Here is a 25,315-nt window from a genome sequence, read left to right on the forward strand (position 1 = left end):
AGGTTAGGTTAACTGGTGACTCTAAATTGACCGTAGGCAATGCCGGGGTGGCCCTATATTTAGCCGGGACCATCCCCGGCCCAAACCATCAATGGTGGCCTGCTTGCAGCATGGGGAAAATAATTTTCACTAGTTTTGGTCACTGATCTTATTCTTGCATTAATCATCAATTCAACTGCACTCTGCATTTTCACATGGCAGCCCAGACGCCGACAGCATCGCAGCAGATTAAATAGGCGCTACCAAATAAGGAAATTCTCCCCTCCCCTCTATTGCAGTTGGTTTGGTCCAAGACTCCTCCTCTGTATTGCGGGGAACTTAAACAACATTGGCGCGAAACAGCGAGCGTCAGTGATGGAGGGCAGAAAGAGGCCAGGTGGAACCGAAAGGGTGGAGCTTAAAAAAAGGAAGGAGGTGGGGTGGCAGCAAAATGTGCCAAATTGACAGATATGTTCTCAAGACCAGCTGGTAGGTTACGAAAGATATGGAGTATGATAACCCTGTTTGTCGATTTTATCAGTCTATGCTGGGCCTACAATGTGTCGATAGTTTGCGATGTCAATTCAGCTTTTTGATGTCATGTGAAATCTCGCAATTTACACGGTATAGATGTGGTGTATGTCTTAATTCTAAGAAGAACCGGACATTGCTTTACATCCCAGTTATTAACAATTTTAGATGAACAGGTCCCAAATGTGCTGTTGCGCGTTATTTCCTCATCCAGCCTATTTCATCTCGCTGTCACACCGTGCATTTCCACAGGCGTGTGCACATTGCGGTTATGAACACATAGGCCTAGAAGTTATATTTGATGTTAAATAATTGTTGTTAAATATATAACTTAGAAGAGGTGTATGCGTATGCCAATATTCTAAGCAGAATCGAACACTTGCTTTAGCCTACATTTCATTTAACCATTTTTGAGTTGCCTAATGCGCCCTCACGCTTTATCTGCCGGTTGCTGAGTACCCAGCATTGTTGATTTGCCATTATTTTTGAGGCGTATGCGGCATGTAATGCACAAGCATTGGTTCAAATGCACGCAAGAACCTATATTGTTAAAGTGAAGTGAAGTTTACCTGAATTTAAACCAAATAAAAAGCATTGTGAAAGAACAGTTATTTGTTTTATCTTTTTTAATGTACTCAAATTCCTCCTCCATTTCAAAGTGGCCTGAATGTGAATTAAACTCCCGGACTGAAAACAGGGCCCACTCCGGCCCTGACCGTAGGTGTGAATGTGAGTGTGAATGGTTGTCTGTGTCTATGTGTCAGCCCTGTGATGACCTGGCGACTTGTCCAGGGTGTACCCCGCCTTTCACCCGTAGTCAGCTGGGATAGGCTCCAGCTTGCCCGTGACCCTGTAGGACAGGATAAAGTGGCTACAGATAATGAGATGGATGGATGTCATCTTCGACACTGAAGAATTTTCCTTCACCGCCTGCTTGTTCCTGTAAATTCAGTTTTCCTTCCAAATTGCATTTGAACTGTTGATAAGGACGTGATAAATCATTCTTAATTACTGTCTTTTCCTCTTTTCTTGACATTTTCTTTTGTACTTTTTCATCCTTTACTTTCCTTCCTTCCTTCCCTCTCTCTCTCTTTGCTTTGGCTTTAACAGTAAAAAAAAAAATGCAAATTTATACACAACTCATTGAACAAGTCTGCGTGGAGTTCTGCACATCCTCCCAGTGGCTCTCCTCAGGGTTCTCCAGTTTCCTCCAATCTTCGAAAAACATTCCTGAAGGTGGACTGACAACACTAAACTGTATCTATAGTGTGTGTGTGTCCTATGATGGACCAGTGTCCCCTCCAGAGTGTATTCCCGCGTCATTCCCAGTGTTCCTGGATTAGGCTCAGGATCCACTACAGCCCTAAAGGTGAACGAATGAATACGTCTCACAAACTATTAAAGTGTGACGTAACTGTTGTTCCGGCTTTAAAAAAAAAAAGAAAGGATCTCTACAATCAGTTCTGAAAAGTTAAGAGAGCAGAGCAGAGCAGTGACGGACAGTGGATCTGATGATGATGATGATGAAGGGCTCAGTGCCCATCTACCCCCAGATGTGTTCTGCTCTGCATCCCCTCAGTCGTCTACCTAAGCCTGAAAGCACCACAGCGCTGAAGTGCACTTGCTGCAGTGATGATGCTGCTCCCTGAAGGAAACCTCATGCTGCACGGGCTCCTGACCGGGATGCAGGGTTTCATCCAACATCTGCTCTCATGCACATCTGGAGTTTCTCTGAAACCTCATGTCTAATCTCATTCAGCACAAATCACATGCATGAGGATGTACAGTATGAATGTGTGTTGCAGTCCAGAAGACTTACCCGAACTGGAAGGTACTCCACACACACACACACACACACACACACACACACTACCTTTTGTGTAATCCAAAGGAGATGATTTCAGAACATCTAGATCAGATTGGCGTGAACATAAACCGAGTTAATGAGACTTGCTGACTTAAACACATCTGAAGATTAAATCAAAATAAATAAATAAAAATCTCATATAAAACGAAGGTGTTGGGTTTTATTCCCACCGATTTCTCATCCACGGCTTTTGTTATTTTGCTGCTGAAGCGGCCACTGGCGCAGAATCCAGGCTCCGGTTCAGGCTCCGCCCACCACCAAACCCCGCCCTTGTCACAACCCTATTGGTTTAGAAACGCTCCTATGCAAATTCACCTCTTCCCTTTGATCCAGTGCCGTCGCTCAGTGTTAACTCAGCACACTGACATCTAGTGGACAGTGGAGTGATTGCACTCAGCTCTGCTGGAGATTCCAGAACTACCACCCTCACCGGCCACTTTATTAGGAACACCTGCTCCTTTTCTCCACATGTACAGTGGTGCTTGAAAGTTTGTGAAGCCTTTAGAATTTTCTATATTTCTGCATAAATATGACCCAAGAGAACCCAGTTAAACAAATGAGACAAAAGTATTATACTCTGTCATTTATTTATTGAGGAAAATGATCCAATATTACATATCTGTGAGTGGCAAAAGTATGTGAACCTTTGCTTTCAGTATCTGGTGTGACCCCCTTGTGCGGCAATAACTGCAACTAAACGGTTGCGGTAACTGTTAATCAGTCCTGCACACCGGCTTGGAGGAATTTTAGCCCGTTCCTCCGTACAGAACAGCTTCAACTCTGGGATGTTGGTGGGTTTCCTCACATGAACTGCTCGCTTCAGGTCCTTCCACAACATTTCCATTGGATTAAGGTCAGGACTTTGACTTGGCCATTCCAAAACATTAACTTTATTCTTCTTTAACCATTCTTTGGTAGAACGACTTGTGTGCTTAGGGTCGTTGTCTTGCTGCATGACCCACCTTCTCTTGAGATTCAGTTCATGGGCAGATGTCCTGACATTTTCCTTTAGAATTCACTGCTATAATTCAGAATTCATTATTCCATCAATGATGGCAAGCTGTCCTGGCCCAGATGCAGCAAAACAGGCCCAAACCATGATACTACCACCACCATGTTTCACAGATGGGATAAGGTTCTTATGCTGGAATGGAGTATTTTCCTTTCTCCAAACGTAACGCTTCTCATTTAAACCAAAACGTTCTATTTTGGTCTCATCCGTCCACAAAACATTTTTCCAATTGGCTTGTCCACGTGATCTTTCACAAACTGCAGACGAACAGCAATGTTCTTTTTGGAGAGCAGTGGCTTTCTCCTTGCAACCCTGCCATGCACACCATTGTGGTTCAGTGTTCTCCTGATGGTGGACTCATGAACATTAACATTAGCCAATGTGAGAGAGGCCTTCAGTTGCTTAGAAGTTACCCTGGGGTCCTTTGTGACCTCGCCAACTATTACACGCCTTATTCTTGGAGTGATCTTTGTTGGTCGACCACTCCTGGGGAGGGTAACAATGGTCTTGAATTTCCTCCATTTGTACACAATCTGTCTGACTGTGGATTGGTGGAGTCCAAACTCTTTAGAGATGGTTTTGTAACCTTTTCCAGGCTGATGAGCATCAACAACGCTTTTTCTGAGGTCCTCAGAAATCTCCTTTGTTCGTGCCATGATACACTTCCACAAACATGTGTTGTGAAGATCAGACTTTGATAGATCCCTGTTCTTTAAATAAAACAGAGTGCCCACTCACACCTGATTGTCATCCCATTGATTGAAAACACCTGACTCTAATTTCACCTTCAAATTAACTGCTAACCCTAGAGGTTCGCATACTTTTGCCACTCACAGATATGTAATATTGGATCATTTTCCTCAATAAATAAATGACCAAGTATAATATTTTTGTCTCATTTGTTTAACTGGGTTCTCTTTATCTACTTTTAGGACTTGTGTAAAAATCTGATGATGATGTTTTAGGTCATATTTATGCAGAAATATAGAAAATTCTAAAGGGTTCACAAACTTTCAAGCACCACTGTATACACTGGGTGTTTTTTTCCCCCCTCTTGCACCATATTGCCTTTACTTTGTATTACTACTTCTGCCTATTTGTAGAAAGAAAGAAAGCACAACTTTATTCATCACACACTTGTGAAATTCCTCTCTGCATTTAACCCATCTGAAGCAGTGAGCACACACGTGAGCAATGAGCGCACACAGATATACCCAGAGCAGTGGGCAGCCATGCTAACAGCACCTGTGTCGCCTCACAGCAATAAGGTTCTGGATTCGAGCCCTGTGGCTGGCGAGGGCCTTTCTGTGTGGAGTTTGCATGTTCTCCCCGTGTCCGCGTGGGTTTCCTCCGGGTGCTCCGGTTTCCCCCACAGTCCAAAGACATGCAGGTTAGGTTAACTGGTGACTCTAAATTGACTGTAGGTGTGAATGTGAGTGTGAATGGTTGTCTGTGTCTATGTGTCAGCCCTGTGATGACCTGGCGACTTGTCCAGGGTGTACCCCGCCTTTCGCCCGTAGTCAGCTGGGATAGGCTCCAGCTTGCCTGCGACCCTGTAGAACAGGATAAAGCAGATAGAGATAATGAGATGAGAATGAAAATCACCTGGCCTTTTATTTTTTTTAACCCCACTCTTTACATGTCGAGTTTGGGCGAGTCCACCCCCCCCATTATCACCTCGGATTCTTGTTCAGGAGTGGATCCTGATATGGTCTTCTGCTCGTGTAGCTCACTGACCTCAAGATCTGATGTTCTGTGCATGCCGAGATGCTTTTCTGCTCACCACGGTTGTAAAGAGTGACTGCTCACTCAATCAATATCAAAATCAGGATATTTATGCGCCACAGATTCAATGATGAATCAATTACGTCTGCTCTGGTGGATGATCCTACATGCACTTCCTAAAAACAGTTTACATTCAAGTCTCAACTCACCTTTGCTTCTGCAGATATGTACCTGCTGATGTAATCATAATGTCCTCTGATCACCTTTTCAACACACTTCATTCCTTGTACGTTAACTACAGACTGTTTATTTATAATCCCACACGCTGGTGTTGTCCAGATGAGACCAATTTACCTTTCCGTCCAGTTTTAACATCTGATATTGATTATAAACGCTATCGTTATTTGTATTCCTTGCTAAATGAGACACACGCCAAGAAAAATTTCTTTCCAAGTCGATATGAAGTTTTCTACTGTGCTCTGTTTAAATTTCACTCATTCCAGATAATTAGCCTTCGCACAATCCCAAAGCACATGAACAGATTTCATGTCCCCTTCCAATATTGTTTTAACAGATAATATTTGGAATGAAAAGCGAGGCTAATGGGGTATTTCAAATTTTAACGCTGTGGCTTGAAAATGAAGAGGTGGTCCGGGTCATAGGGTGACAATCAGCCAACAGAAAAACAAGCGCGAGATCCGGTTTCCATGTACAATGAAGTCAGGGTGCGTGTGTGGTGAATAATGTAGAGGATTATGATACGACCACATGGACGTGACGAATGAATGCCTAGTGTAAACAGTAATCTGGAGGTCAGACCTTTTTATTGGCATGAAAATTGACATTTTCCAAAAACAAAGTGTAGAAATGCACAACTAAAATACTTTATGATCTTAAAACCTTTGCTGTCTCCAACACAAAATCCACGAGTGGACAGAAGCTGCAGTCTCACAGCTCCACAGTCCTGAGTCTCTGGTTTCCTCGGAGGTTCTCCGGTTTTCTCCCAAACGCAAAATGCTTGTATGTGGATTGGATGGAAGCGTGTCCCATGCAGGGTGTATTCCCATCTCACACCCAGTGCTCCCAGGATCGGCTCCGGATTTGCTATGACCCCCGGGCAGGATAAAAATGCTTTGTGAAGATGAAAGGAAGAATAAAGTCACAAAAGATTGTGGTGAAAAGAAGCTTTCTGTCAGGACCAGTTCAGATTTCTTGAGCTCACTTCTTAAAATATGTTTATCATTCATGAAAGGAATACGCAGTGTGAGCAACGAGTGACAGGTACGGGGGGGGGGGGGGGGGGGGGGGCAGAAAGCAAAAGAATGAGAAAGCAGAAAAATTAAGGAAAAACTTGACAAAATAAAATAGAGAAGACGACAAGGAAAAGAGGGAAGCAGGGCCACAGCCAGCATTTAAAAAAAAAAATCAAATCACCGAGGTCCGTGATGCGCAAAGCGCAAGTCGAAAAATTTGACATAGTTAAATGAGAGGGGTGAATTACACAAGAGATCTATTCCTGAAATTACTTTTAATGGTGTTTGAACTGAATTAGAGCCCTGCACTCGCACGGGATCCGATGCAAAGCAGTGCGGCGCGGGACAAATTTTGAAAGCTCATTGCAGGCGCGGGCTAGCCTAGTAAACTAGACCCACCCGCCTAGCGGCCAAAAATATTTTTGCCTAGCGAGTGGGTCTAGCCTCGCACCATATAAACAAAACACCCCGGGCATCAAATCGTGCCCGCCAATCACAACGCAAGGTTTTTGTTTGGATTCTTTGGGCGGGCTTTTGCAGGAGTGACGACAAAGCTGCGCGACGCTGGAGAAAGCGCAACAGGAAAGATGGCTACGGCTAGTGAACAGCGCGCGTTTGACTCCGCTTTGGAATCAGTTTTAGAAGAATTAGACTTGGAGTTTTCGTTGAAACATGAGCAGGAAGAGGCTCTCTGCTCATTCCTTTTCAAGAAGGACGTTTTCGCTGTTTTGCCGACCGGCTATGGCAAAAGTCTGATCTACCAGCTGGCTCCGCTCGTAGCCAAAAGGATGGGGCTAGTTTGTGCAGTACGAAGAATTAATAAACAGCTTTGAAACATTACTTTTTGATTGTTTCTTATTTTCCCGTTATTTTAAATTTAAGGGAAATTATTTCACCAAACACCACTAAATAAAAACTCTCAAAAACAGTTTAAGCAAACCCTTGAAAAACACTTGGAAAAAATAAGAGTGTATGTTAAGTATGTGGTACAGACTCCAAACTTGTGGTCATTATCTCCAAACTTCTTAATATCTAGAACCTGTTTATTAATTAATACGCATTTTGAAAAATTATTTATTTCAAGGCCTTCCCCACTGCTTTCTGTCGCTCTGACTACGTCACAGTCACTGTTGCGCTGATTGGTCAGAGCGTTGGCCTATACGCACAGAGACAGTTTGAAAGACAGCGGGTTGTCCCTACCCACCCCCATCGGAAATGTCTACAGATCGAGGCCAGACTAAATATTTACATTTAGTCTGGCTTGCCAGGCTAGGCGCGGGCGGGAGAGGTGATAAGCTGCAGTCCCGCTAACTAAAAACGTGTTTAAAATAAAATTTATAAATTATTAATTTATGTCCATCATATATAAATTTGTGCTGGATATTTTATTTGGCATTAATAAAAACATTTTAAGATGCCTAAATTTGCGGACGTGGTCTAATCTCGCGTACGTTTCCGATTCCTTTCCGCTCTTCTGTGTTTGAGATCTCCGATCATGGCAGAAGAGCAGAGCTCCTCTACTGAAGCTCACAGTGCTTCAGAAGTAAGTGCTGCTTTAAAAAGAGGTACATTTACCGTTAAAAAGTCAAGAGTCCTGAAATCAGACATTTGGAAGTCGTTCTCACTTGTGTACGACGCAGAGGGAAATCAGCTCAGCTGCCCTTTGCTTGTTGTGATAAGTGCCAAAAGGTTCTGACATACAACGGGCATAAATCAGGTTCATCAGGCCTGAATCGCCATGTATGTACTGTCTGAAAAGGACAATTGTTGGAGTTCAGAGGGAACAACGCAAAAGTGACAGATGCGTTGAAGGCAAAGACCGTGTAGAAATGCGTTGATTTTGTTGCTGCGGACCTCCGCCTGTATGACAGCATCGCTGGTCGGGGATTAGTTCAGTTAGCCCAACACTTAGTTGACACGGCAGCCACAATAGGCAAATTCGATGTGCGAGATATTCTGCCCCATCCAACAATTGTGTCACGTCATGTAGATGATGGGGCACTCAAATTTAGAAGAGCTGTTGTTGATGACATGAACAATGACAAGAACTTTAGTGAGAAATAACGCGAACGTCTGCATCATGCGGGATTTGCGGGCGGGAGTGGGACAAAATATAGCAGGCGCGGGCGGGAGCGGGACTGAAAATCATAATTCTTTGCAGGAGCGGGACTGAAAATTCTGTCCCGCGTAGACCTCTAAACTGAATGTCATCAGTTTTGGGAAAAAAAAAACATGTACATAGCAAGAGTAAGAATAATTTAAGCTTGTTTAATGGTTTGATCTGGCCCAAGCAATGAGGACAAAAGATACCCTCACCATGCAGCCTATGGAACTGAGATACATTAACAATCTGGCATCCGTTACACCTACATCAAAAAGAAAATTCTGGGGGGGAAATCAGTATACACCACCATGTTTGAATAAAGAGTAGGGGTAACTTAAACTTGTTGAACAGTTTGCCTTATCAACCGTGTGTGTGTGTGTGTGTGTGTGTGTGTGTGTGTGTGTCGCACTCTAGAATGAGCGCTCGCAGTGTCTAGAACCGCGTTCTCTTGGGGGTCGCACTCACACACTCTCATAGCCTGCCCCATCTTGTTGGGTTTTTTTTCTGTTCTTGCTCTCCCACGCACACAAGATACAGACGCAGAGGACCCAATCCCACCAAGATCCTCTTACCCTCTCTAATATCACAAGGCAAAGTTATCCAAGGCAAACACAAGTTGAAACTTTCCACTCTATTGCTTTGGCTTATCGAATGATTTATTTTAATCACAAACAAGGTAGGCTACAACTGCACTGCTGTTAAATTTACATTTTCAAAGCTTCATGAACGTGCGCGGATGGTTACCATGAAAAAAGCGTGTCTCCTGCACTGCGTTCCTCCCCCGAGTCGCGCACTCATTCCGTTTTGTGTTCTTGGTCTCAGAGCCGCACGCATGAAACAGACACAGAAGACAGAATCAACGTTTAACATAATTAACAATGCACTTTTTACAGAGACGTTTTAATCTCATCTCATTATCTCTAGCCGCTTTATCCTTCTACAGGGTTGCAGGCAAGCTGGAGCCTATCCCAGCTGACTACGGGCGAAAGGCGGGGTACACCCTGGACAAGTCGCCAGGTCATCACAGGGCACGTTTTAATGTTATTCTTTATTTTTTTTTTTTAATCCAGTTGAATATTTAGCGTACAAATGTATTTCCAGCTCTTAAAAACGATTGAGGTCTGGACTGCGGGGGCCTCATGGCTGGCTACGGCCATGGAGGGAAGGGGAGAATAAAGAAGGAAATCGAGAGAGAGATTTAAAAAAGGAGGAAACGGGGGGGGACTAGGAGAAAGAAAGGTAACGACAAGTGACAAAGAAATCTTTTTTGTAAAGGCAGTAAAAAAAAAAAAAAAAAAAAAATAAAGGGGAGAGGAGTAAAATAAATGGAAATAAAATTAAAACAGTCTGCCTTTCAGATTTTAAGTATCGGTCATAGACAGAATTTTCCCTGACACCTGATTATTTGTGTTTCGTGGACCGAAAGCTACTTAACTCAAAAATCACAGACTTCCAATTTTATTAGGTTTTTTTTTCTAACAGAACAATTAATGAATTTATCTCCACATGGCCCTAAATTCTCCGCTATTTTTTCCTGCTTCACCATGACCCAATACAAGATACTATATCATGCATGACGTGGTGGGCTTTCCCTGTTTGAAGGCATTGTGGGATACAAATTTGAAACAGGAGAGAAAAAAGGAGGACGTGAGTGTGCGAATGAAACGTGAAAGACCGACTACAGTAACGGAAAGCGAGAAGAAAAGACGTTATGTTATGTTATATACGAAGGAAAGGAAACGCAGGACCAAACTAATAAATATCGGCGCTCAGCGAGCACCTCGGTGTGATCAGCTGTTTGTTTAGCGACAGAATGATGGAACCGTCAGTGCACGCTCAAAGGTAAACCTGCGCACGCACACGGACTTCCTTGAAGCATGCGATTTCATGCGCATTATTTGCTCGGGAATTGCCTCAAATTAAATAACTTCCCAGATACAGAATAGAATGGCCTGATATATATTTAAAATATTACAGAAAAAAAAACAAAAAAAACACAATGACCACCTTTCAGAAGGAACTAAATTTCACCGATTTTATGAAATCGAAAGGCCGTCGAGCTTTAAAGGAGAACAAAAATCATCCAGAAAGGAAAGTTGAACACAGTACAGAAAAAGAGACAGCAGAAAGCAAGCAAGAGGGAAAGAAGGAATAAAGAATAAGTGATGGGGAAGAAAAAGAGGGAAATGTATGTAATTTTATACAAAATTCTCTAGCACGCCTTCAAATCACACTTTTGCCCCTTTTCCACCAAAGCAGTTCCAGGGCTGGTTCGGGGCCAGTGCTTAGTTTGGAACCGGGTTTTCTGTTTCCACTGACAAAGAACTGGCTCTGAGGCCAGAAAAACCGGTTCCAGGCTAGCACCAGCTCTCTGCTGGGCCAGAGGAAAGAACCACTTACGTCAGCGGGGGGGCGGAGTTGTTAAGACCGACAACAATAACAAGACCGTGAAAGATTGCCATTTTTAAGCGACGAGAAGCAGCAGATGGACAAACGAAGGTCATCCATTATTATTATTATTGTTGTTGTTGTTGCTGCTGCTTCCGTGTTGTTTTTGCTTCGATATTTGCGCCAAGGTTTATGCAAACGTAACGACGTAACTGACGTATACAGCGACGTAATAACATAGCTCCGCGAGCTATGGAAAAGCAAACCGGTTCTCAGCTGGCTCGCAAGTTGAACGAGTTGTGAACCAGCACTGGCCCTGAACCAGCCCTGGAACTGATTTGGTGGAAAAGGGGTATTTGATTAGTGTCTTTGTTACACACACAAAAAAAAAAAAAAAAAAAAAAAAAATGTAGAGAAGAGTAAGAAGGTGTGTGAGGAGTAATGATATGTTACTCAAACTTCAAGTAATAATTCAATTAAGGGTTGTTTTACAATCAGGGTACGCAAGCTAAAAATCACATTTAACACTTATTATTTTCAATATCAAAAGGCTTGACTAAATAAACTTGGTTGTTTATTGTAGCCCTGTGATAGCTCTATTTACCATGCAAAAAAAAAAAAAAAAAAATGTGGTGATAACGTTATTTTTGGTGAATGTATGGCAATATGTGTCATATTTAGCAAAATTACTCGTGTCGTTAAGAAAAAGTGCTTTTTTGACCACAGGTAGCTCCAAAAGGGATGCACTTAAATCATTCTTTATACCATAAAACACATATTTGGTTCCAGATCATTGGAAACATAGTTAAGTTTTAATGTTGAACGCCAGTAAGTTTTCAGACTATTTTGATCACATTAGTATGTAATTGTGTCAAAAAAAGTCCTCTCCGAGACAGCTAATTTTTCAATATAAAATAACATATCTAAAATGATTATTTTCATCCTAAAATGTGGTCAAGATATTGGGACATAAATATTAGAGACAACTAACACAAAGCTTACAGCCTTATATTTAAAAGCACTATGGAAGTCGTGGATTCTGAATTGTCAAAAAAAAAAAGTCGTCTCCGAGAATCACTTCATTTGTTTCTCCCAGCCCTGCTTAAAGCGACACTTAATCTTTATCTTATAGCAGATTACACAAAACTACCATACACACATGTCAAAAAATTACCTGAAATCTGTTCTTTAACTTGTCCTTCACTTAAAAACTGGTACAAGAACCAGTTTGAATCAATTTGAATTTTGGACCCCTGTGACACAAACTTTGTACCCCGATTGTAAAACAACCCTTAACCACTAAAAAGTGACTCTGACCGAGTTCTCGGACCCGCTGGGTCTGAAATATTCCACTACGGCTTCAGAATATAATCAACACGCACAAAACTTCAGCACATTAACCCTTTCGCCACTGCAGACGGCCCTTCCTCTCTTACTGTAGTCAGGAAACTTGCCTTGATGCAGTAATGAAAGGGTTAAATCACTGAATGAACACAGAGGAACAAACTGCTCAGAGCTGAATCAAAGCTTCTTGGGTAGGGGGAAAAAAAAAAAAAGATAACCATTTTTTGGGTTTCCTTTACTTCTGATTAAACTCTTCAGTCAGGACACTCAGTTTAAAAAAAAAAAAAAAACACACAGTTCATCGAAAACCGTGTACCTCCAGACAGGAAGTGCTCCTCCACCGAGTCTATTCTCCACCCGCCTGCTCGTGGCGTCGCTGTGTGTAAGCCTTATAGACGCTGAGGAACATTTCTCTGCAGGAAATCCGTGCCTGGAGCTTGGAGCAAATGAGGAAGGAGCCAGCCATCTTGCGGTGGAGTGAGTACGTCTCTTCTGGAGGAGGAGTGAGGCGGTGACGGAGCATCACCGGGATCAGATTGTGGATACGACGCGTCGTGCTCTGAGTGCTGAAGTCGAAGGCGTCTGAAGAGGCGAACGCTTCTCCCAGGATCATCACGGCCTCCACGTGAGCATCCGAGAACGCCTGCGAGACAGAAACAGAAGTACAGGGTTTCAAAACGAGAACACAAATCCCAGAATGAAGGGAGAACTTCACCAAAACAAACTGATCAGAATCCAGACGGCTTTGCGGTCCAAGCTGAAATGCTTATCTGTTTCCTTTCGGGTGAAAACAAGGAAGTTGAGTTTTGTTGGAAGTGTCAGTAGATGCACGTGTATAACAGAACTCCCCAGGAACCGCTCACTTCCTGACGCAGGCATGCGTCTCCACCCAGGAGCCATGTGTCCAGCTGCAAACGAATCCCTCAGATAATTTACCGGTCACACATGAGACATACTGCGGTTTCTTCCACAATATTATCAGTATTAATAATCTAGCGAGCTCACACGGGTGATTAAACTAAGATGGCTGGATTCTGTTCTACACCCGCTGACTGAACAGGTCAGGAGGATAGAATGAGGAAGGGAAAAGTCTCAAACCTTGGTTTCGTAGCCAGTCAGGAACTTCAAGTCTTTGGATTTCTGCAGAACTTTGGCCCGATCTCCAACAGAGGCTGCGTGCACCACCTAATGGTTTACCAAGGCAGAGGATTTTAGGTCAGATCCAAGCAACAGATTTCAATCAAATGAGAGAAAATAAATAAGAGAGTCTCATACCACTGGACGTTTTAAATCATGTTGAAATTAAATTACATACTATGTGGTACCTAAATAATCTAATATTTAAATAATATTGTGGTTAGCGCTGTCGCCTCACAGCAAGAAGGTCCGGGTTCGAGCCCCGTGGCCGGCGAGGGCCTTTCTGTGTGGAGTTTGCATGTTCTCCCCGTGTCCGCGTGGGTTTCCTCCGGGTGCTCCGGTTTCCCCCACAGTCCAAAGACATGCAGGTTAGGTTAACTGGTGACTCTAAATTGACCATAGGAGTGAATGTGAGTGTGAATGGTTGTCTGTGTCTATGTGTCAGCCCTGTGATGACCTGGCGACTTGTCCAGGGTGTACCCCGCCTTTCGCCCGTAGTCAGCTGGGATAGGCTCCAGCTTGCCTGCGACCCTGTAGAACAGGATAAAGCGGCTAGAGATAATGAGATGAGATAATATTGGCTGGCTTTTTTTCATGGTATATCAGATATATTCCATTCAGCTAGAATGATACCGAACAAGTTGAAGATGAGTTCACTATCATGCTAGCTGAATGGAATATCTCTGATATACCATGAAAAAACCCAGCCAATATTATTATTATAATACATACACAGTGTGCGAAATAAGGCCGGACTGGCGGGCGTTGACCGGGAATTTTCGTATTTGTCCGTCTGTATTTCAAAAGCATCAAACTGGATGGCCCATAAAAAAAATTGTAAAGATATGGGTCAAATCTACTTCCAGTTTTCTTCCAAATGTTAGACTGGGCGAACACATTACGTGTAGTTGTAAACATACAGTATACACTACCGTTCAAAAGTCTGGGGTCACTTTGAAATGTCCTTATTTTTGAAAGAAAAGCACTGTTCTTTTCAATGAAGATCACTTTAAACTAATCAGAAATGCACTCTATACATTGCTAATGTGGTAAATGACTATTCTAGCTGCAAATGTGTGGTTTTTGGTGCAATATCTCCATAGGTGTATAGAGGCCCATTTCCAGCAACTCTCACTCCAGTGTTCTAATGGTACAATGTGTTTGCTCATTGCCTCAGAAGGCTAATGGATGATTAGAAAACCCTTGTACAATCATGTTAGCACAGCTGAAAACAGTTGAGCTCTTTAGAGAAGCTATAAAACTGACCTTCCTTTGAGCAGATTGAGTTTCTGGAGCATCACATTTGTGGGGTCGATTAAATGCTCAAAATGGCCAGAAAAATGTCTTGACTAGATTTTCTATTCATTTTACAACTTATGGTGGGAAATAAAAATGTGACTTTTCATGGAAAACACAAAATTGTCTGGGTGACCCCAAACTTTTGAACGGTAGTGTATCTTCCGATGCTGCCTCTGGACCCCATCCTCAGTGATGTTCCTAGAATCATTGGGTGTTTCAGGTCTTTCAACATCATACACCCTCCTCCAGGTGACCCAGCCAGGGCTGATCAGACCCCAGCTTGTGTCCGGGTGGCTAGCTACTGGCTCCATAGCTCTCGTCTTTTGAGCCACAGCCATCATGAGGCTCTCTTTGCCGCGTTAGTAATACTGCGGATGGCTCTCCTTTTCCTCTCTCCTACGATGCCCAGATTCCACTGGGCGAATACATCATGTCCTAGCACAGCCTGTGAAACGGAGGCCCCTGCGGGCGCCAATTTAAAAATTCATAACTCAGCCACTGATGGTCCTAGCCCTGCCAAAATTTACAGACACCTCCCTCTCGAACCAGCCCAGGCTCGGCCTGATCCGATCCAACGTCAGGAGTGAGCACGGATCACGGCAAGCTTTAGCACGAGCCCTAGCTCCAGCCACTTACGCGCATGGGGATTTCAAAATTCATAACTCAGCCACTCATGGTCCTAGCCGTGCCAAAATTTACAGACACCTCCCTCTCCCGGAGTGGCACACTAAATAAGACAATACATGACAGTTCATGCTTTCGTTACCTCCAGGTTGGATTATTGTAATGCCTTACTGTCTGGATGTTCCAATAAGTGCATAAACAAGCTCCAGTTAGTTCAAAATGCAGCAGCAAGAGTCCTTACTAGAACTAGAAAATATGACCACATCACCCCTGTCTTATCCACACTGCATTGGCTCCCAATCAAATTTCGTATTGATTATAAAATACTACTATTGACCTTTAAAGCACTGAATGGTCTCACACCACAGTACCTGAGTGAACTTCTGGTCCTCTATGACCCGCCACGCCTACTTAGATCAAAAGGTGCAGGCTATCTGCTGGTACCTCGTATAGTGAAGGCTACATCAGGGGGCAGAGCCTTTTCTTACAAAGCCCCACAGTTATGGAACAGCCTTCCAAGTAGTGTTTGGGAATCAGACACAGTCTCAGCATTTAAGTCTCGGCTGAAAACATATCTGTTTAGTCAAGCCTTTTGTTAAAAGGTGTTTATGAGGTAAAGGAGTAGATCTGGAGGATCCTCAGACAGAGTGTTTTGGTAAACTGGGATGTAAGGATGCTGTCAGTCCCCACTCGCTTGCTCACTCGAGTTTGTTGACGGTGTAGTGGCTGGCTGCTTTATGTCCCGGGGCTCCCTCATGCCTGTGTTACCTTCTGGCTCTCCCATTTTAATTATGCTGTCATAGTTAGTTGCCGGAGTCCCTGCTTGTACTCAGTGCAATATGTATACTGCTCCTACTTATTCAGGTGACATTGGGCATACCGAACAACCTGTGTTCCCCCCCCAAATCTGTCCCTCTGAGTTACATGTCGGTCCTGGGATCGAGATGCTGACCTCTTCTGCTCCTCGGACCTGCCTGATCCATCCTGGTGCCCTGTGTCTGGTTGGAGTCTCATCGCATCGCTCCTGTGGAGGACGGCCCCATGTGGACAGTTGAAAGTCGCACTTGGAAGACGCTCTGGACTCTTACAGTAATGCTTTTATGGCTGAGGACTACAGTTGACTTGCTAACTTTAGGACTGCAGTTGTCATGAACAGTTACATCAACGACACTGACTTCATGTTAAAACTGTTAATATTATAGTCAGGCTGTCTGTTGTTGCCCAAATGAGGATGGGTTCCCTTTTGAGTCTGGTTCCTCTCGAGGTTTCTTCCTCATGCCGTCTGAGGGAGTTTTTCCTTGCCATCGTCGCCACAGGCTTGCTCATTGGGGATAGATTAGGGATAAAACTAGCTCATGTTTTAAGTTGTTCAAATTCTGTAAAGCTGCTTTGCGACGATGTTTATTGTTAAAAGCGCTCTACAAATAAACTTGACAATAATAATAATGCACTCCATATTCACTGTTTTTACTGCACGATGCATTTGAACTAGTGTTTTAGGGTTGACAGTATCAGGTGATTAAGAGTTCAGTTTACACGAAACTTTACGATACAGTATTACGTTAAGTGCCAAACTGCCAATCAATGGTTATGATGTTATTATGTGCATTTTTTTTTTGGTGGTGGAGGAGGTGGTGGTGTAGTGGTTAGCACCGTCACCTCACAGCAAGAAGGTTCTGGGTTTGAGACCGGCGGCCGACGGGACTTTTCTGTGTGGAGTTTGCATGTTCTCTCCCCGTGTCTGTGCGGGTTTCATCCGGGTGCTCCGGTTTCCTCCACAGTCCAAAGACATGCAGGTTAGGCTAACACGGGGCAGGGGTGGCCTGAAGTGCCCTTGAACAAGGCTCATTGCTCACTTGTGTGCACGCGTGTGTTCACTGCTTCAGATGGGTTAAATGCAAATTTTCACTGAGTGTACGTGGGATAAATAAAGGCAGGCAGGCAGTCAGTCATATGCTTTGGAGGATGTAGATTTATATTTTAATAGCTTTTATTTTCTAAGTTCTAGTCCCGCAGATTTGAGTCTGAATGCCAAATGATATTCCCGTGTCTAGTTTTGAGTCGTTTTAAAAGTCATTGTTATAAAGTTGCTTGGAATCCCGAACTCAAAATTAACTCTATTACGTAAGAATAGTTGGATTGTTAATTACTCAATTTCTTATAGACTTACTATAAACATAGCATAAAAATAGTCATTGCTGACAATGTTTGATGAGTGTTTTAATAGTACCTATTTCTAGTATGAGGACCAGTAAGGTGTAACCAATTGGACCATCCTTGGCTCCTCGTACTTTTTTCTAGTCAAGTTTATGCTAAAGCAGCTTTACAGAATTTGAACGACTTAAATCATGAGCTAATTTTATCCCTAATCTATCCCCAATGAGTAAGCCTGTGGTGACGGTGGCAAGGAAAAACTCCCTCAGACGACATGAGGAAGAAACCTCGAGAGGAACCAGACTCAAAAGGGAACCCATCCTCATTTGGGCAACAACAGACAGCATGACTATAACATTAACAGTTTTAACATGAAGTCAGTTTCGTTGATGTTGTAACTCTTCATTGATGGAAACTTGAGTGCAAAACTGTTCATGACAACTGCAGTCCTAAAGTTAGCAAGTCAACTGTAGTCCTCAGCCATAAAAGCATTACTGTAAGAGTCCAGAGCGTCCTCCAGGTGTAACCCTCAACTGTCCTCATGGGGCCGTCCTTCACAGGAGCGGTGCGATAAAACTCCAACCAGACACAGGGCACCATGATGGATCAGGCAGGTCCGAGGGGCAGAAGAGGTCAGCATCTCGATCCCAGGACCAACATGTAACTTAGAGGGACAGATTTGGGGGGGGGGGACATGGAACTGACCCGTGTGCGCGACTGTTTTCTTGAGTAGAACTTGAAGCATGTTTTTCTTGACTCTTCTAACATTTTCTTGTAAATTATATTCAGTTTGTCGTGTAATTAGCAACTAATATCGAGTGTAATTTGGCCTTAGTTTGAAGATCACGAAAATGTGCCTGGAAGTAGCTGAGAAGCATCTACAGGCATCTAAAGCCCTTCAGCTTCCCCAGCCGCATTGTTCCGGGCTTTTGGCCCGTCATTCAGGCAGACTGAAATTTGGACGGCCAGACATTTCTTCAGACTGGTCTGTCCTGTGACAGTCTGCTTAAAAATTCCTCATTTCGGACACTGTGTACACATTCCTTTCGGGTGTTCGATGCGCCTTTCTCTTTCAAAATTCTCTCAAAATCTTCTGTATTTAATGAAGCAAACCTGGCGGCCATAGTTTGTTTACAAAGTATCACAGTCGCCTGCTAGCGCGGAAGTTGTACGTCTCTGACGTGTGACATCACGTTGTCGACAACCATGCAATATCGTAAACCAGATTCAATTGGGTTGAGTGACGTGATACACGTAAGATTAGCGATATGCTAACAATTAAAATTAAAACCCGCTAGAAGGGACTAGAACACGTTTTTACTCCATCGAAAAAGTGTCCTGTATGTATAATAATTAATAATAGAATACAGTTAATATATTTTAAGTGTCTCGGGTTTTTTTTCCCACTAATTGTCCTGGAGCACAAGACCAAGAGCTCCAAATAAAGACCAAAAAAAAAAAAAGTCAACATAAGGGCATTTAAAAACACAGCACCTCGATGTAGTCATCAGTGAAGGACTTGGGGTATTCTCGACAAGCTCCAAAGTCTAACAGGTAGATCTGTAAAACACAAAGCGAGCAACTGTTAAATGTGCGTCTCACGTTCCTGGAGCAAGATCATTCAACTCGATATGATCTAAAGCACAGGAGCCGAACAATTACACTGCTGTCGCTTTTCTCAGATCACCAGGACGTGTTCCAGTCCAGAACAGATCCACACGTTTCAGAACGTACGAGATGAACCAAGTCCACAGAGATGCGAACGGTGTGTTGCAACAACAAGCAGCGAAAAAACCCAAAAAATATTTATTTTTAAAACTGCCTACCTTGTCCTCCTCAGCGTTATAGAAGAAGTTGGACCAGTTGGGATCCGTCTGCATGAAGCGGAACTCGAAAAGTTCTCGGAGACACAAGTTCAAGATGCTGAAGCAAATCTGTGGAGAAGCGGATGCAGAAGAACTCGGATCAAAACTACAGCTGGGTACGGAAACTGATCCACAACCCTGAGATCATTAACCTTCAGAGTGATCACACACAGCTGCCATTTCTACAAAAAACGGTCTGAAAGACGACTTTAAAACCACTGGAACCCTGGGTGGGAATCCATCCTGGATCCGGCCCGTCCATCACAGTGGACCTGCAGGTTTTTGGAAGATGGGAGGAAACCCGGACAACTCCACACAGCCAGTAATCACCGATAACATCCACGTGACGTGCTCATCCCGCTCAGCTAAAATAATCCTCCCAGGTTTATCAGTAGCACAGTGTGATGAAGTCTGAAGCTCCCACCTGTCATGTAACAAAATTGCTCACCTTTACCTCAGGAGCGAGAAATCTGCGCAAAACTGTCTGAAGCAATGAGAACGAAAAAGATATTCCGTCAAACGATGAGGTGTCCAAAAACAAAAGGCTCTAGGTATAAAAATGACTGAGAAGTAAACTGCAAAAAAAATAAACCAAAACCATTGTGTTGAAAACAGAATAAATTCTCTGGCACGCTGTGGTCCAGGTTTGCGAGGTAAAAGGAAATCAAGGCAGGATTCTGTTTTTCTGTCTCATTGGGCAAATCCCCAACAGCCTTGATTGGATTTCTGGAAATAAATCTTACTTGATACATTTTTTCCAACAACTTCTTGTGGCAAGTCTGCGAAATAAATAACACGAGTGCTCCGAGAGCACAATATCCCCCACTGGCAACTCTGGTAAAATGTGACGGAATTGAACGAAATTACAATATGCGTATTACCGACATTTAACAAAGAATTCTGCCAAGTTTCATGTAATTCTTCCAAAAACCGTGAGAGGAGTTGATTTCAGAAGGTGAGTATCTTTCCCGGGACAGACGGACGTCGCCACGACAATCCTCCTTCGGGCCTTTCAGCCAGCGGGGGATAAAAATCGTGATGGAAGTTGATTTCAGAAAGCAAGCACACCTTGATGAAATCGCCAAAGTACAAGTTTGTTAATAATCAAAAGGCATAACTCTGGTAAAATTTGCCCAAATTAAACGAAATTTCAATCTGCGTATAACTGTCATATAACAAAGCCTTCTGCCAAGTTTGGTGAAATTCGTCCACAGATTGTGAGCGGAATTGATTTCAGAAGAACCTACACCCTCATGAAATTGTCAAAGTACAAGTTATTTAATCAAGGGTCAAAACTCTGGGAAAATTTTCACAAACGAAATTAAATCGCGATATGCGTATTACCGTCATACAACAAGGCCTTCTGCCAAGCTTCGAGAAATTCATCCAAAAATTGAGAGAGGAGTTGGTGTCGGAAGGAAAACACACCTTCATGAAATTGTCAAAGTAAAAAGTTGTTAATCAAGGGCTGGAACTCTGGAAAAATGTGACCGAATTGAACAAAATAACAATAATACAACAATGCCTTTTGCCAAGTTTGGTGAAATTCATCCAGAAATTGAGAGAGGAGTTGATTTCAGAAGGAAAAACCACACTTGTGAAATTGTCAAAGTATAATTTTGTTAATCAAGGGGTTATAAGTCTGGTAAAATGTGACCCAATTTAACAAAATTGCAATATGCGTATTAACGACATATAACAAAGAATCCTGTCAAGTTTTGTAAAATTCTTCCAAAAATTGTAAGAGGAGTTGATTTCAGAAGGGGAGTACCCTTCCCGGGACGGACATCGCCACGACATAATCCCCCTTCGGGCCTTTCAGCCAGTGGGGGATAAAAATCGTGATGGAAGTTGATTTCAGAAAGCAAGCATGCCTTGATGAAATCGCCAAAGTACAAGTTTGTTAATAATCGAGGGCATAACTCTGGGAAAATTTGCCCAAATTAAATGAAATCTCAATCTGCGTATAACTGTCATATAACAAAGCCTTCTGCCAAGTTTGGTGAAATTCATCCACAGATTGTGAGCGGAGTTGATTTCAGAAGAACCTACACCCTCATGAAATTGTCAAAGTACAAGTTATTTAATCAAGGGTCAAAACTCTGGGAAAATTTTCACAAACGAAATTAAATCGCGATATGCGTATTACCGTCATATAACAAGGCCTTCTGCTAAGCTTCGAGAAATTCATCCAAAAATTGAGAGAGGAGTCAAGGTCGGAAGGAAAACACACCTTCATGAAATTGTCAAAGTAAAAAGTTGTTAATCAAGGGCTGGAACTCTGGGAAAATGCAACCAAATTGAACAAAACAACAAATCATACAACAATGCCTTTTGCCAAGTTTGGTGAAATTCATCCAGAAATTGAGAGAGGAGTTGATTTCAGAAGGAAAAAAAAAAAAAACACTTGCGAAGTATAATTTTGTGAATCAAGGGTTACAAGTCTGGTAAAATGTGACCTAATTTAACAAAATTGGAATATGCGTATTAACGACAAAGAATCCTGCCAAGTTTTGTAAAATTCTTCCAAAAATTGTAAGAGGAAGTGATTTCAGAAATGAGCACCCTTCCCGGGACGGACATCGCCACGACATAATCCCCCTTCGGGCCTTTCAGCCAGCGGGGGGATAAAAATGCAGGCTTCCTCAGACTTTCACATTGTCCTGTCTATGCTATGGTGAATACCTAACATGCTGTAAGCTTCATTCAATGCTAAACTGGGATTTCACATCAAAGCTCCTCTTTTTTCCTACTCCCACATGGACTCGCCTTATTCCTGGTCTCCTGATCCAAATCCACACAGCTGTCCAGCGGGACTCCGTTGATGAGCTCCATGGTGAGCACACGGCTGGTGGTGAGCTCGTCGATCACCTCAGGGACTTTGAATATCGGGTCTCCTTCCATCAGCGTCCTGCAGGAATCGAAACAAAAAGGTTTCAGTCGACTGAAGACTGGATCAGGAGAGAAGCTGGAGTTCTTCAATCAGCTCGAGAAACCTGGGTCAGATTTATTAAGGGCTGAATAGCCTCCAATCATAACTATGTCATCACTTGTTTACTGCAATGCATTACGGGGGATAGCCGGGGGTCAGTAGTTGAGCGATATGACGGATGTCGGATTAATTTTACGTGAGAGCGATGTGATGCGAGAGGAGTGATTTTGCCGTGCTCTGTCGTGGAGGACGATGAAATTGGTGATTTAAAGAGGTGGAGAACATGTTGAGGGTTTACAGCAGGAAAATCCAAAATCAAGCTTGGTGAGAAGGTCAGAGTCTAGACCGAGTCTACCACACTGTACAACATCAAATCTCAGAATGTCTTATTTCTGAGGACGTATATTGGATCACGAAGCAATCTTGAGGGGTGTTCACACGGCAACTTTTACTCCGGTGTAGCTCCGGGGCTGCCCCAGTAGAGCGTTCACACGGTACAAAGTTATCCCGGTGTAGCCCCTGAAAGCTGCTTAAACCAGTGCAAATCTAACCCTGCTCGGGAGGTGGTTTAAGAAATTTACTCCGGAGTAAATGCTAGTTTGCGGGGCAGCACCGATATAAAATGGGACGTCTGAACGCTACAGGGGTAGACTCGCTACGCGTGAGGAGAGTTGATTACATACGGGCATTGCATAATTTGCATCCTGGTATTTTGCGCTTCCAAAATGGCGAATATCAACAACAATAGAACTGCGTGTCTTCCAGTGTTGCCAGATTGGGCGGTTTTAAGTGCATTTTGGCGGATTTGAACATATTTTGGGCTGGAAAACGTCAGCAGTATCTAGCAACACTGGTGTCTTCATCCACGTTGTTTTCCCAGCATTTGGTGATGTCATGACAACCGGGAAAAGGAAGTACATTTTCACGCATGCGCATATTTCATTTCCGCATTATTACCATTGTATAGCACGGTCGCAAAAACTGCCGTGTGAACGCAAGTGGGGCTGCACCGGTGCCAACACGCTTCTCTCTAGTAAGCAGGTTTGTGACGTGTGACCGCTCCACAAAATTTACACCGGTGTAAGATATATCGCAACAAAATACATCGGTGCAGCACCGATGCCATGTGAACACCCCTTTAGACTGAAGTCTAAATTTGTTTCTTGTAAACTTCAGTTATTCCTTACCGTTTTCTAAGAAACTTTGTTCTCATGAAATCTTCGCCTTGGACTTAATCTTGATCCAGCGCAATGAAAGTTACAGATGCAGTAAGAGAAACTATTATGGGGGGGGAGGGGGATTGCCTGAAGTCTAAGATTGCTTCGTGATCCCGGGCCCAGATGAACAGCATCAAAACATTTATACACGAGTGATTAGTTAAATAAAACTTTATATCAGGAAACGTTACAAAAACAAAAATACATCCTTGGAAACCCGTTGATCTGCCATGTCATGTTCAGTATAAATGCATTTTCTTCAATAAATGCCGCTAGTGAGGTACACTGAACATTATACACACCCGAAAGAGAACCCTTGGTGGTTTGGGAGTTTTATCCGTCCGACAGGCTCATTCGGCTGCCGAGTGCTTCAGCACGTTGAGAGGCAAAGGCCGAAGAATGCTTCTGTGTTTTACAGGCTTTGGAACGTTGCTCGTTTCAGACGATGAACGGTGTCGATTGTTATAATCTTCTATAACCGAAGGCCGTTCCGTAGACCGTGGAAATATTACTGCAGGGCTCGAAATTTGCGGTGGTCCAGTCGCCCGAGGCGACTTAATTTGTCATTTGGCGGGTAATTCCTGTCACTAGGCAGCCCGGCTGGCTAGTTGAAAATAAAAAAATATATATGAAGCGAAGATTCATACTAGGGCTGTGCGATATATCGAATATACTCGATATATCTCTGAAAATTCTGTGCGAGATACATAAAATTATTATATCGTAACTATCAAGTATTTTATGGTCATCTGCCAACTTGCGTTTGTTTCGTGTTTGTTTAAAACCTTTCCCGGTGGTTTTCTCCCTGTCCCTCAGGCAGTAACGCGAGAGGCTGCCTAAGGGTTAAAAAAAAAAAAAAAAAAAAAAAAAAAAAACGTCACGCACTCGCCAACCAATCCCGAGCGACATCTCAGTGCTGAAAGGAACTTACGGGAAGATTTTCTAGTTTTGGTTTCCAGCGCTGACTCAGTTCATGCAATCGCTGGTGCTGCACAGGCTCCCGTGTAAGCTCTGTCAATTTCAGCAACAAATTAAAAATGGAAGCGGACGAATTGGTTCCTAAAAGAACTAGTAAGGGGTCAGTCATCTGGCATTTTTTTGGATATCGCGAGGAGGACGTGGAACAGAAAATGCCAGTTTGTAAAGTGTGCAAAAAAAACAGTATCAAAATACTCGGGTCTTGAAATAAATGCACATTAGTCATGAACTAATAACTAGTAACTACTCTCTTTTGTGTTATTTTTGACAGAAGTAAAATTCATACATGAACAAATTTTGGCGAGTTGATTTTCTGTTTGGCTAGTTACTTTGGAAGGTAACTAGTCCGGCTGGCTGGTGAAAAAAAATGTATGAATTTCGAGCCCTGTACTGGGTCGCAGAGTTTAAGTCCGTCTTTTTCCCACCAGAGAAATGTAAACTACAAACACTTGTCCATTTCAATTCAGTTCAAAGGTTTGCGTTGCGGATTAAACTCATCCATTTCTTTCTTCTCTTCTTCTCGACTGGCAGCTGATAAAAGCTCAAATTCGGTGTTCTCTTTGTTGTGGAGACACAGTAAAGCACACAGCAATTAATGGGTTCGAGTCATAGCCTAGTTTTTGCCTAAAACAGATACACGCCTGAGTTACAAACGATTCTGACCTTTGACCTCAGGCTTTTCTTGCGTGAGATCAGATCTAGTGAGATGCATTACGTCCAGGACCATCTGATCGTTAACGTAAACACAATAGACACCATGCTGTGAACATGCTCAAAAACTACACAATGCCATTCAAGGCTGAGATTAATAAAAATGTCGAAATTAATTATCAGTCTCGAACAGGCTCCCCCCCCACACACACACACTCTGGAGGACATCAGATGAGACGCTTTCTAAATCCGAGG

General features: G+C 43.0%; 2 protein-coding genes across 4 annotated transcripts in view; both read right to left on the reverse strand.

Annotated features, from left to right (window-relative positions):
- Positions 1-2,468, reverse strand: part of numbl (NUMB like endocytic adaptor protein) — a 104,267-nt gene extending 101,799 nt beyond the window's left edge. The window contains exon 1 of the mRNA XM_060943244.1: positions 2,384-2,468. The gene's annotated coding sequence lies outside the window, so the exon portion shown is untranslated. The remainder of the gene's footprint in view (positions 1-2,383) is intronic.
- Positions 2,469-5,921: 3,453 nt separating this feature from the next.
- Positions 5,922-25,315, reverse strand: part of coq8b (coenzyme Q8B) — a 43,166-nt gene continuing 23,772 nt past the window's right edge. For 2 of the 3 annotated variants that reach the window (XM_060943247.1, XM_060943246.1), the window contains exons 11-16: positions 22,052-22,193; positions 19,244-19,351; positions 18,912-18,977; positions 13,302-13,388; positions 12,520-12,846; positions 5,922-6,245 (exon numbers count right to left, since the gene is read on the reverse strand). In XM_060943247.1, the coding sequence (XP_060799230.1) occupies positions 12,550-12,846; positions 13,302-13,388; positions 18,912-18,977; positions 19,244-19,351; positions 22,052-22,193 (700 nt within the window). In that variant the 3' untranslated portion in view covers positions 5,922-6,245; positions 12,520-12,549. The other variant, XM_060943248.1, reaches the window with a different exon arrangement.

This window comes from Neoarius graeffei, chromosome 16 (assembly GCF_027579695.1).
Source record: "Neoarius graeffei isolate fNeoGra1 chromosome 16, fNeoGra1.pri, whole genome shotgun sequence".
Taxonomy (NCBI): domain Eukaryota; kingdom Metazoa; phylum Chordata; class Actinopteri; order Siluriformes; family Ariidae; genus Neoarius; species Neoarius graeffei.